This window comes from Tyto alba, unplaced genomic scaffold (genome assembly GCF_018691265.1).
Source record: "Tyto alba isolate M040663 unplaced genomic scaffold, T.alba_DEE_v4.0 Super-Scaffold_14, whole genome shotgun sequence".
Classification (NCBI taxonomy): Eukaryota; Metazoa; Chordata; class Aves; order Strigiformes; family Tytonidae; genus Tyto; species Tyto alba.
This window is the reverse complement of record NW_024881276.1, coordinates 49,856,985-49,870,279: the sequence shown is the minus strand read 5'-3', so window position 1 is coordinate 49,870,279 and position 13,295 is coordinate 49,856,985. Positions and strand designations below refer to the sequence as shown.

The 13,295-nt window shown below is 37.5% G+C and overlaps 1 protein-coding gene across 2 annotated transcripts in view; it reads left to right on the top strand.

Moving 5' to 3' along the window:
• Positions 1-13,295, top strand: part of ALCAM (activated leukocyte cell adhesion molecule) — a 122,524-nt gene that overhangs the window by 98,805 nt on the left and 10,424 nt on the right. For both annotated transcript variants that reach the window (XM_042788750.1, XM_042788749.1), the window contains exons 7-14: positions 723-850; positions 2,577-2,706; positions 8,375-8,487; positions 9,403-9,538; positions 9,614-9,747; positions 11,228-11,360; positions 12,090-12,128; positions 12,440-12,557. In XM_042788750.1, the coding sequence (XP_042644684.1) occupies positions 723-850; positions 2,577-2,706; positions 8,375-8,487; positions 9,403-9,538; positions 9,614-9,747; positions 11,228-11,360; positions 12,090-12,128; positions 12,440-12,557 (931 nt within the window). The remainder of the gene's footprint in view (positions 1-722; positions 851-2,576; positions 2,707-8,374; positions 8,488-9,402; positions 9,539-9,613; positions 9,748-11,227; positions 11,361-12,089; positions 12,129-12,439; positions 12,558-13,295) is intronic.

Genomic DNA, 13,295 nt, shown 5'->3' with positions numbered 1-13,295 from the left:
TTTAATTTTGTTCATTTTACTTTGTTTTGGAAAAAAAATATATTTAGGCTTCTAGTTAGAAAGAATAGCATCTTTTAAAGTATACTCTTTTCCTTAAAAAAAATTACCAAAGTAAAATGTAAGTTATAGTTCAACTTCACTGAACATGACAGAAGTATGTTACATTTACAGTTCTGTTGACTATGTTAAGGGTCCTATTATGTTCACCAGATTCATCTTTCTGAAAGCCCCTAGTGATCAGCATATAGAATAGGCTGAATGTAGCCACTTAGTTCATATTTCTTTCTTTTTAATGCAAGAAAGCTATTATCTAGTACTAATGTAAGGCGTTGAGAGCTTCAGTTGTTTTTCTGAGTGCTGCAGTCCTCCAAACAGTGAGCTTCACAGAGGACAAGTTAATCCCTCATAATGAAATCATGCTGGGAAACTTCATACTGATCAGGGCTTTTTTTCTTTTAAGCATATGACATGGTTGTAATTGCTGTTTCAGATACAGGTATTTTGACAAAGAAAAATGAATTTTATATGTCTGCATTTACTTCACTGGCAGAAATCTAGGAAGTGAGATTAACTTCAGTTCTTTCATAGAAAGATCTACACGTGCAGATAACTTCACCTGCTTGATAATAAAATCGCATACTCTTCGGCCATGAATATCGTATGCATAGTGTTACTGTGTGTTTTTTTGCAGAAGCTATTAAATGTATACATTATTTTCACAGATCCAACAGAGAAGGTGACTATTCAAGTGCTGACACAAAGTAATATCATTAAAGAAGGCGATAACATCACTCTAAAGTGCTCAGGAAATGGCAACCCTCCTCCACAGGAGTTCCTGTTTTACATTCCAGTAAGTCCTGTCTCGCTGTCACTGCGTAGTGAAATATTTTGTATCATCCCTTCCTACAGACATTGCTACATGTCAGTGTATACGTGATCTTGTAACAAATGAAGGAAGGAGTTCAGTGCAACTACAACTGAAGGTAGACATTGGCCATTACATCAGACTCTGAGAACACCTCACCTGAATTGTCAAAATCTTTCCTTCCTCCCACCCCACAAAAAGGTGTTTGGGGTTTGGACCTACTAAAAATTGCTAGGCTTCATTTCTCATCTTTGGATACTTTGATAAGAAGCTGTTTTGACTAAAGCAGTTTAGCATCTTGAAATAAAACACCTCATAAAAGACAAAGAACCAGTAGTGATAGTACAGGAAATTAATTCAGCTGTTTTTTGGACTTTCAGAGATGATTCTTTGCACAATTTCTTTTCTTTGGTTAATTAATTGTTTGTTGGCAGAACAACACAAAAAAGAACATGTGTGACAGCACAGGAGAAAGTATAGAACAAATCTGTCAAATGATAAAATGCAGATTGAGAAAAAGGAAGGCTTTGATACCATTAATCTTCTTAGTATTGGTGAAATCCACAGAGAGATGTGGCTTTATATTCAAAGATTGCTACTCCTGCTTCCTGTGTCCTGCTTCTCTCCTATTTTATATCCCTTTTATTGTTCATACTGCAGTAGTGAGCAGAGCTGATCTTTAGAGAGGCTAGAAGCAGTGGCATGCTTTCAGGTATTCCAAAACCTGCACGTCACCCTTTTAACATAATCCTCACCTCCGTTGGACTCCTGACACGTTTGAATTGCTGAAGAGCAGCAAGGGAAACTAGAAGCTGAAGTCCTCTTATCTCAGAACAGCCGTTTAGATTCAGTGAGTCATCCTAGGAACTCACTATATGCCAGGGAAAAAGTGTATGGTATCTCTTCTTGCTCCACTATCTAGCAAGCTAAACATGCAACTTCGTCTTATCTTCAGTCTCCCTACTACCTGATACTAGTCTTTTCTCTTAAGGAGAGCTGGAATTGGTGATTTCTTTGCAAGACTCACAGGTATTGTAAATCTCTTTCTGGATACAGAGAGCAGAATTAGGGTTTCTCTATATGCTTGTTTCAAAGCTGATCCAAGTCAGTCAGTTGTAATCAGAGGGAAACTGGGGAACTGGACACCCAGAGAGCAGCACTTGCAGACTAACTCAAAACACCAGTTTCTGTTGATAACTGCATATAAGGTAGTGCATACCCTAACAGGTTCCATACCATGATGTGGCTAGAGCAAGGTTTCCTTGCGCTGTTTAAAAATGTGCAATGCGGTATGCTTCATTTCATGATTTTTCCTGAACTGAATATATCATTTCAGATACAGATTTAGAAACACAATTTGTTTTGCTGTTGTGATTTCTGCAACAGTCTTATTTGTAGACTGGTTCTTTCGTTTTCTCCCCTTCTGTCTGCTAAGCTTCCAAATTTTGTATTTTAATGTCCTCTTAAAATAAGAGTTAAATTCAGTTAAAAGAGTAAGCTCTTAATTGTAGGTGCTTTTTAAAACTATGGTGTCATGCAGGAAATAAACCTTAGTATTATTAATAGGTAACTATGCCTCGATGATGCTGTGTCTATACGTATTTTGGAGTATTTCACCATCCTTATAATAAAAAAAAAAAAATAATCCTCAACAGAAGTTAATGTTTTTAGCAGGACCATATATAGTAAATATTTTCTTTCCCATCCACAGGGAGAAACAGAAGGCATAAGAAGCTCAGATATGTACATAATGACAGATGTGAGGCGAAATGCAACAGGAGAATACAAGTGCTCTCTGACTGACAAAAGCATGATGGACTCGACCACCATCACTGTACACTGTAAGTCATTACAGTTTTGCACTCCTAGTTTGGATACAAACTTATCTTGGACCTTCCAGTTTAACTTACAGGAGAACTGAAAGATATGGTTTGAAGTAGTGCCAGGTCATTTTTATTTTTTCTAATGTATTTCTCTTTAAAAACCTTAACCTTCTCCATTTGTTGCCTTAGATACAGATTCACTTTACGTAACCTTTTATTGTACTGTCACATACAGTGACAATTCTGGTATTTCATGTTTCGCTCATGTAGACATATATATGGCACATTATTCTGCACCAACTGTGCCTTAGAATGTACTCAGACACACAAGCTGCCTGCAGTGGTATCACTGAAGGTCATTCTTCATAGTCTCAAATTCATGTTAGTCCAATATCCTTTCATCTTGTCTCAATGAGGTTAATGTGTAAGGAGTCTAGAAACATGTTCATGTAGGACAAACTGTTTTTTTTCACTTTTCCCAGAATCATGACAGCTACAGAGCTCAGTAGAGTTTCTTGAGCTGGATACTAAAGCATTTACTCACACTTCTTCAGCAACTGTTTAAAAGCAGCTATTGAACTGGTTGAACCATTGAAGCAATGGTTTCTTTTAGTCTCTTTATGTGAGAAAACAAGAGTAGGACTCTTTCAAACTTTGCTGTACTATCACAGGCTGTGAAGTGGGACTCAGGCAAACAGTACTAGGTTTCCCCTAAAAACATTGCTGGTCTGTAGTCTTCCCAGTAGCATAAATACTTTTAATAGATTGCAAGTTCAGAGGGACATGATGGATAATGAAGTTGAAAGGCTTCCACAATAGTTATACTTTACATGAGAAGAAACTTAATGTTTGTATACTTGGTTTTGATATTTTTTATTCTTGGAAGAGGTACAGTGCATGCAGACTATACCTGTACGTGAATAATTGCACTATTCCATTTAATTAATTATTTTGCATTCAATAAGGTCGTCTGCTGTTTTCCTACACACCCCTTCTCTTTGCCAAGTCAGGGTATGTGCGACCTGAAGAGAGAGATCTGTACTACTGCTGCTGGCTTCCCAGTATCAAACATAGCTTGCTGATAGTTTGCTATGGTATAACTGACCTTTTTCTTTTACTCCAAGTGGATTGCCTGTCTACTTGTACTTCCATAAATAGTTACTCTAAAGAATGGCTTCCTCAGCTCCAAGTTATTTATAACAAGCCAGTTTTCCTTTCTCTGCTATTTTGTCTGTGTGTCAGAAGAGCTTTACTACATGAGAGAAGCATGTATTTTCTTGACAGAAGTCATTCCAGTGTTGGCAGCTAGTGCAGCTACTCAGAACTCATAGAGACAACCTAGTACCCTACTGCTTTGCTTCACTTACAGTTCATTCTGGGGTTTTTTTGTTTGTTTTTCTTAAACACCTTGATCTGCAATAAAGCCTTTGCTTAAGTGAGGCGCGGTGACCTGGAGTGGTTCTTCAATTCCTGAATGCCCAGACCATGCCCTATCTTTAAGCTACTTTGGTGTCTTGCCTTATGCTGGTCTAAAGCATTTCTGCAGCATGTTTCCTTAAGAAGAACTTCCCTGAAAAAGTCATAAAACTTGTAGATTTTTTATAATATCCTCCTTCGTCTTTCAAATGTTTACTTTATATTAATTTTCCAGCATAACAAAGTATTTTTAATGCCTTCTCCTTCTAATGTACTTATATATTTTTCATGTTAGATCTTCAGTTTTTTTTTTTATGCCTCTATGATGGTTTTTGTCCTTCAAATAATACTTATTAATGCCTTTCAAATCCTTCTTTTTGTCCCTGTTTTCCTTTATTGCCTAACTTTTCACATACGGATGAATATTCCCTTCTCTCCTGTTACACTGAGAAAGCCCTCATTCTGGGTCAGGTCTTTTTGTTTCCTCACATCTGATCTTGGCACTTCAGATTTTTTTATTTTCACTTTAAAAAAACACCACAAAACCCAGGCAATATAATAATTTTAATTTAAATCTGTGAAACTATTTATAGTAACTTCTTACATTTCAACTGTAGTGCTTTTTCCCAAACAGATTTTATTGAGCATTATAATTACACTGGTTCCTTTCAGTGTCTAGGGAGGGAAAGATTCTTGCTGGTATGAAAATACATTAGCACATTATAGCCCTTAAATATTTTTGTAGCAGAATACTCTGGCTCAATACAAAGCTCTTTTTATCCAAGATTAATGTATATTATGAGATTCACAGAAAGCTGAAAATTGACATTGGAACATCTGAGCTACCCATACTGTTTAGGGAAATACTTTATTTATAAAGCAAATTGAGGGTGGGGAGAGTCTCTTCCTTACCCCCAGAACATAAAGGACAAACTGAACAACCTGAGCTCTCGCCCCTCCGAGCGGGTGCTGGATGTGTGCAGCAAGGTCCCAGTTTACAGTCTGGCAGAACCGAGTGCTTGTGGTTGGCCTGATTTGTCCCTCAACAGAGGGAGCAACAGAACAGGATTTATGGTGTGGGTTTGGTTTTTTCACACTGAGCTGTTAATTTTCTGCCAGCTCTGTTCCTTGAGTGAGTTTGCCCAGGATCAGATGATCAAAACTGGCAGAGACCAGGAAGGAAAAGGGAAGGGGCTGAGAAAAAAAAAAAAAAACTGTTTACAACCACTTAAACTGCTATAGAAGCACACCCTGTGTGAGTCAAGGAGAGCACCTAGCAGTAGGGGACAGGTATACCTTCCCCAGCTAGGAAGCAGCAGCTTCCTTTTCTTTATATCCTGAATAATTGTTTCTGTATGTAAAATCCACTATGGAGTAGGGCTGTGGAATCTCTACTTAGTGATGCTTTCCTTTTTTGCTAAACTGTGTTTTCTGGGGAAGTAGGTTTGCAAGCCTTCCAATAAATTATAGGTTTTAGAAATGTTAAATTTCTATTTCTTCCTATGTATTTTTTATAGTCTTACGCTACAGACTCGTTGAAAATACAGGGGAAATCACCTTTTGAATGTTGCATGGAAATAATCTATTCTCAGTATACTATGAGAAGTTTCTGATTGTCTGCTAGCATATTTGAGGAGTTCAGACCACAGGCAAGTGCTGTGCATAGTTTTCCCAGTCACAGCACAGTATTCCATAGGAGACCTCCTTTAAATGCTGGGAGCCTGCCCTATATATGCAATGGAGTTTGAAAACAGAAATGTTTGCTCCAGTCTTCCCCACATTAATTCCATACCTCTCTCACATGATGTGGTAATACATGCAGAATGCACTCTTTGTCTCTTCTCTGTGCTACTTGGTATGCAAAGGCAGCACTGAAATCAATGCAAGACTTCAAGTGAGACCACATTAAGAGCTAGCATGTATTGAAAATGGTGCCTGATGAGAAGTTTGTTCATGAACATTTCAAAGCCAAATGGGAAATGTATGGAAAATTCTTGCAACAAAGTTTTTCTTTTGAGGGCAAGGAAAATTAATTTTGACAGTTTTCTGTGTGCAAGAAATAATTTCTCCTCATACTTCCATACCAAGAGGAGATTATTTACTAATGGAGCATATAAGTTGAGAGGTAAAAGTATCTACATCACATTTCTTTGTGGGCCCTACAGATAAACTGGCAGAATATTAATCCAAATCAAATTGCTTTATGTAGAGTTCCTAGAGGAGATCCTGTGTTAAACAGTAGCTTAATTCTGTACTTGCCTCATAAATCACCTTACAAATATTGCTCTCAGCTATGCAGTTCATCTCACACACTGTAAATTTTCCAGAAATTCTATAGCAACCAAGACCACTGTGTGAGGGGGAGTGTAGTCTCAGTTAGAACACAAAAAGCAGGGGGTGTTGGGGGCATGCTACCCTGGAAGAAGACTGGGTTGAAGCATTGCTCTGGGCTCAGTGTCAGTCTTGCCTGAGATGAAGGCCAAAAATTTAATGAGTTTCTGCTTCCTGTGGCATATGTGAGAGGAATCTCTCCTGTGTGATCTTCAGTGATCTCTTGGGTTTGAGGTACTATCTTGTTTCAAAAAAAAAAGGTTTAAGTAGATATTGAAGGACAGTCACCCTGAAGGAAAAAAAAAAAAATCAACCACCCAAAACTTAGCTTTTTCTTCAGCCATCCCTCTGCCTTGGTAGTATGTGCTCAAGAGTAATAGCAAGAAGAAACACATCCCATACACCCTCTGAATCTATATACAAATGGTCGCTGGCTGAGTCTTGTCTTATTTATTTATTTATTTATTTATTCTGGTTTATGTTGTGGAATCAATGGTAAGATCTGGAGAATCTTGTCAGTTTGGTTGCATTTACTAGTTTGGGGAGGCAGGGGGAGAAATCCCCATAGGAATACAGAAACAAAATGCTATTTTATCTCTTCAGTAAGATCTTTGCTTTACTCGTGCGCAGATGAAAGTACAGTTCTTGTGACCTCTTGGACTAGGCATTAGACTCATAACAGATAATAATGCAGACTAATAGTACAGAATGGACCCTAGTTGTTCCCTGAAGTTCTGCCTTTAATTACAGTGGTGTTCCCAGGGCAACCACTGAATGAAGCCAGTAGCTAAGTTCACTGTTTTGTTAAGGAAAACTCACTGTTTTCCCTTTTCTCTACCAACTGTGATTTTTGCCTCAAGCTTTTTTTTATACTCTGCTTAAAAGCCAAAAGGATTTATGCAGTCCTTTTCCAGAAGGTACTATGTTCGTGATGAAATTGTGTGTGCTTGCCATTTGAGAGCATGTGTGTGTGTGCATCTGTGCTAGTCGTTCAACCAGGCAACTTGGCTTACAAGCAAGACACTGTGAGAGGAGAAGCAAAATAGAGGTTTAGCTTGGCAAACTCTGCTTTTCTTTCAGCATAGGATTTAAAAAAAAAAAAAAAATCACTAGCCTGCCAAATCCATATACTAAGAAAAATTTAGAGCAGTGTTTCCTGATCTGTTACTGGTGCTCCCTCTGCCTTGTGTCAAGCACAGCTATGGCTGACTGCAATTTCTGTAGAGCTGAAAGAGGTGAGGCAAAGCTTGGGCTTTGGGTTACACCAAAATGGTATTTTAAGTTGCAAATGAAAACAGATAAAGGGGCCTCATGTGTGGTCCCCCAACCCTACAATTCAGACTCCTTACCCCTTCAGTCAGTGTCGTGCCTCACACCCTGTATTGACCATCCTCATTGTCTCCAGATGCTGAGGATAAAAATCAACTTGTTTTATCAGATTCCAGAAAGTTGCCCATTCTCCTCCTACCCTCTTCTCCACACTTACTGTTTAGGTTAATCTGTCCCCACCTTCACAGGTCCTACCCTGAAGATACATTTCTACCTGGCCCATAGCAAGCCACCCGCACAGCAGTCTGTGCTTCCCCTTTTGAAATGTACATACTGCTCTGTGAAGTACTCCTTCAGCTTCTTGTACCTCCTCTGTCATTCTTTCAGCAGTACAAGGTGAAAAAAAATGTATCCATTTGTCTGGTGATTAGTGAGCTTTTGCTTTTCCTTTTAGCCTATAATTACAGCAAAAAACATGAATGTTCTGCAGTGCCTATTTTAGAATAATTCTCTCTTCTCCCTTACTTGTAAAATTGACTTAGATTTTATTGAAGAAAAGAAATCTTGAATTTAATGAGTGCAATTAGTCACATTTTCTTTCCTTGGTAAGCCTTTGAAATGGGCCAGGCTTTTGGAGATTAACTTTTGAAAAATGTTCTTTCTATCCCAGATTTGGATTTGCAGCTTACTCCTAGCGGAGAAGTCACAAAACAGATCGGAGAGGCCCTGCCTGTGTCATGCACGATTTCGTCTAGTAGAAATGCAACTGTGTTTTGGATAAAGGTCAGTAATTCATCTACTTCACGCTTCATCTGAGTGTTCACCTCTTCGTATTACTGTTGCTACTTCAGTGTTTTGGAAGGAAGTTGTTCACTGGGCTTTTTAAAGAATATTGTTAGAAGGGGTCTTACACATATGGCTAAAATGAGAGTTACTGACTCAAGTCGATGACCGAAAATCAGTTACTGTAATTATCAGCTTGGTTTTCAACATGGAGAGAAGTAATGCCTGCTGTAACACAAATATAACTTTTTTGAAAAGGTCTATACAAGGCCCTTTGAGAATCAGGTCCCTGTAAGCAGGAAGCCTGTTTGGAAGAATTTGGGTTCATTGTTTTCTCAGAGGCAAGCTTGGTCTTAGTTCCAATAAACATAATAAAAGGGCAAGGCAGGTTGAGAGATTAGATGCTAGCTACTGGCGTTCAGTGGCTGGTGAAGAAGGTAGCTATCATAGGTGGTGGGTTTAAATTAAACCTGTACTGCTGGAAACTAAAAATAGTACCTGATGGTTGTTCAGTAACATAGGTTGATCTCATAAGCCTGGCCTAGAGGAGAGTCGTCTGTGTGTCAACCAGTTTGTACCACTAGTGGTTTTGGCCAGCCTACTAGAAAAGCTCAGACCCAATAACTGATCCCATCTATGCCCTGGATTTGAAAGCGAAATTGTTCAAGAAGCAGCAATGTGGCTTTTATAAATCTCCAGTAGTTTCTGCTTTTCATGCTGTTATGTTGCTGTCAGCTATTCACATGTAGTTATTAATGGCAGGGTGGAGGGGACGGGACGTGGCACCACTTCAAGAGTAAGGCTCTAATCTACCAAAGCACGTGAAAAATTCTGTTGATAGTAATCACACTTGTAATTGAGAGGTTAATATATTTTGAGTTAGAATTCACAAAGATTAACTCCTTACTTTATCAGGATAATATCAGAATGCAAACAAGTCCATCGTTTTCAAGTCTTCAGTATCAAGATGCTGGAAACTACATCTGTGAAACTACTCTACAGGAGGTTGAAGGGTTAAAGAAAAGAAAGACACTTAAACTTATTGTGGAAGGTAAGGGAGCAGATAGCTATGATTATTAATTGTCTTTTTCAAACAAAATGGTTAACTATAATATTGTTCTTGTAGGAAAACCTCAAATCAAAATGACAAAGAAAACCAACACAAATAAAATGTCTAAAACAATTGTCTGCCATGTGGAAGGTTTCCCCAAACCAGCAGTGCAATGGACAGTTACTGGTAGTGGAAGCATCATAAATAAAGCAAGTATCTTTCTTACTACTTTATTCACCAAAAAATAGTGCCTAGGAGGTGCGATTTAAAAATCAAGGAACATTTTCCAGGTAGTGAGATTAAAGAAACTAAGTCTATTTCATTTATCTAAGAGAAAGGTTAAGTGGTGGCTGTAGCTACATGGTACTTATGTGGGTGATTTCTGATGATAAAGCTTTATTGAATAGAGCAGGTGAAGGCACAGAAGATCCACTGGCTACAAGCTGAAGCTGAAAGGAAAAAAGAAAAGATTACAAATTACATGCATTCTTAAGTGAAGACACTTAGTCGCTTTATCTGGGTAATGTGGTGTGTTGGCTGTTGCATAAGGAATTTACAAATAATGATCGAACTATAGAACTTACATTAGCAGGCAAATGGGTACTTGATGTAGGCATTAACTGGGTGAGATGTAGTGCAATGTGCCAAGTACAAGTCAGAAAATACAGTCGATATAGTTCCTTATGGGCTTTGCTGCTTTTATCCTGATTTTTATAGTTGGTTTTGTATGGTTATACCTGTTGTTTCTCACTGGAAACAGAGCCATAATACAGTCATCCTGGAGGAGAAATATGGTATACCCATATACATCAGGAAAAATCCCTGGAAAATAAGCAAACGGAAGGATTTTCACATGGATTACCAAATCACATACAAAGCATTGCCACATTTTGCCTTAGCAGGAAAAATGAATGAGACATCTATACAAGCAGTCAGAGACTGCAAGTACAGTGCATGGTGCTGCTGTAGATTTCATTACTCCATTAGGTTTTGCTTTAATCCTACAGAAATTATGTATAGCTGTCAAAATCTGTGCATTTACTTGAAGCTATAGGGCAGGAAGCATATTGAAACTATATAAATGATTGAAAAGAATTTTCTCTGGACACTGTATTAATCTAAGAATGATGTACAGCAAATTTAAGAAACAACTTCATGTCACTATTACAGTACAGATACTGCAGGTACTACTAAATGCCTGTACCTTGGCAAGATAATGCTTAGTGGGGAGACAACTTGGAAAGCTAGAAAGTAGAAAACTTACAGTGAATGTTTTCCTTATAAAGACATAAATGAAAAACAGCACAATGGAAAGAAATGAGACCTTAGGAGTTTGGGTTTGGGTTTTTCTTTAAGAATTTTGACACCTGGAATATTTTTTAAATAGAAACAAAAGCAAGTATATAACACGGTTAGCTTTCTCAAAAATGCCTCTTTATCAGTGGCCTTACAGTGCATGCTATACCAAATGTAGCTATAGCTAAATATCTTGGCCAAAGTGTTTTCTTGCAGATATTCACATTACCACTTAATAAAGTAATGTATTATTTCTACTGCTATTATTTGGAAAACTGAAATATTGGTTGAAAGTTATTTTCCTCTGAACATTTTCGGTGTGTAATACAGGCAATGCGTGTATCGTTCTTTGCATTTTTCAAGGATACTAATCTTAATTTTTTACCTTTTCAGACAGAGGAGACCAAATATGTTAATGGAAAATTTTCCAGTAAAATTGTAATTTCTCCTGAGGAAAATGTGACTTTAACTTGCATTGCAGAAAATCAGCTAGAAAGGACTGTGACCTCCCTGAATGTCTCTGCTAGTGAGTGTCTTCTAAAGACCTTAAAGTTATAATTCCACATAAAGTACCCACAATTCACACTCATATGAAGAGTAGGTCTACATAGTAATATTTAACCTAAGATATTTAACCTTTTTGTCTTAAGTCCATCAATTGTAAATCCACTATGGATCAGTAGTATGTAAAATTTATTGATAGCTTTCTGGATGAAGTCACTTAGTCTTCATGACTTTCTTGGCTAGCTATCTCATGTATGCAATATATTATTTACAAAGGTAAATAATATTACAACATAATAGTACAAAAATATTGCAAAATCATTTACGTTATTTACAAGACAAAAGTCTTTATTACTAAATTAACATCATCTTTTAGTTCCCAAATTCCAGTTTATTATTACTGGTATGACTTGGTTTAGAACAGAAATCAGCCATACTGGGCTTTAATCAAACGTCAATTTCCAGTGATGAAAGGTGCTGAGAAGCTACAGTTTGTGGAAGGGTAGCACAGAAATAGTCAGAAATATTTCTGAGATTAATATTACAGGTTTTGAATAAGATTCTTCAATGGGATATATTACCGTTGCAAAGGAAAGACTTCTGCTTAAAGATAAGATTAATTAACTTGTTGTTTGGCAAACATTGCATTAAGTTTCAGTGTTTCTGTGATTGCTGTAAATAGGTAATTTAAGGTGATGTTCAGGTACAACACATTTTGTCTTTAATTTAATTTTAACATTTTTCATTTCAGTAAGTATTCCAGAATATGATGAGCCAGAGGATAGAAATGGTATGTATGGTTTTCTGTCTCCATAACCCTTTCTCTTGATTGTCTTAGTTCAAGACCTGTGTAGTGACACTGAACAGTTTCCACAGTCACTCAGAGTTGGACTTGATTTGAAATAGGTGGTGCCGTGATTGACTAAGAATGTTACTTTTTAAAGATTTAAATGTGCTTTTAAGAATAACACCTACCTTTTTTTATTATTATTATTTTGACTTTCTGACCTCTTTTCTTGTTTCTGTTGGAAATTCTTTAGAAATGGTGTAATGGTTTACTTTATCATAGGTCACCTCATTAACTTTTCTTCTTTGCTTCAGATGACAATAGCGAAAAGGTTAATGACCAGGCAAAACTAATAGTGGGGATTGTAGTCGGTCTTCTGCTGGCTGCTCTGGTTGCAGGTGTTGTCTACTGGCTCTATGTGAAGAAATCAAAGTAAGAATTTATGGAAAACTTGATACTAAATTGAAAAAAGAATAACGATAAGCAGAAATGTATGTTTACCTATTTTCCTTCCTGCAGCATTCCAGTAGTCCCTCAGTGGGGAAAAGTTGTTACAGTGGGTGCATTTAATAGAGAAAGGAAACTTGGTACCTCTGGTAGGCTTGCCCTAATGCTTAATAGGACACATCTCCTGGACATGTGGTTCCAAGACTTTTCATAGATCACCACCTGTAATGAGGTTCCCTTTCCTGACAGCCTAGTCTGTGCTGATTCTTGCATTTAAATATAATACCTGGTACTTCATTGTGGGATGTTAACTCTGTGTGGCTTTACTGGTATTAGAAAATGTCTTCATTTAGAAGTTGGGTAGCTTGTTTGCTTTAAAAATTGGATGAATCACAGAATAAGTCTAAACCATCTCAGGGAGAAGAGAGATCCTTAATTCATTCGTTCATATATACTTTGAGATCTCTGAAGCAGAATTGGTAAGGATAGACCTTGTGTTGCTGGAAGTCTAGAAGCTATCATCCCAATCAGTATGTTTTAGCCCTGCTAGGCGTAGAACAGGATTTTCCAGAGAGGCCTGCTTGCTTTCAAGTTTGTTTATTATCACACGGGCTCACTTTAGAAAATAAACTGAATGGTTTCAGAAAGTAACCATGTTTCTTCATCCTTTTAAAGAGGACTGTTGACTGTATGCCATTTGGCCTTATCCCCATACATTGTCTC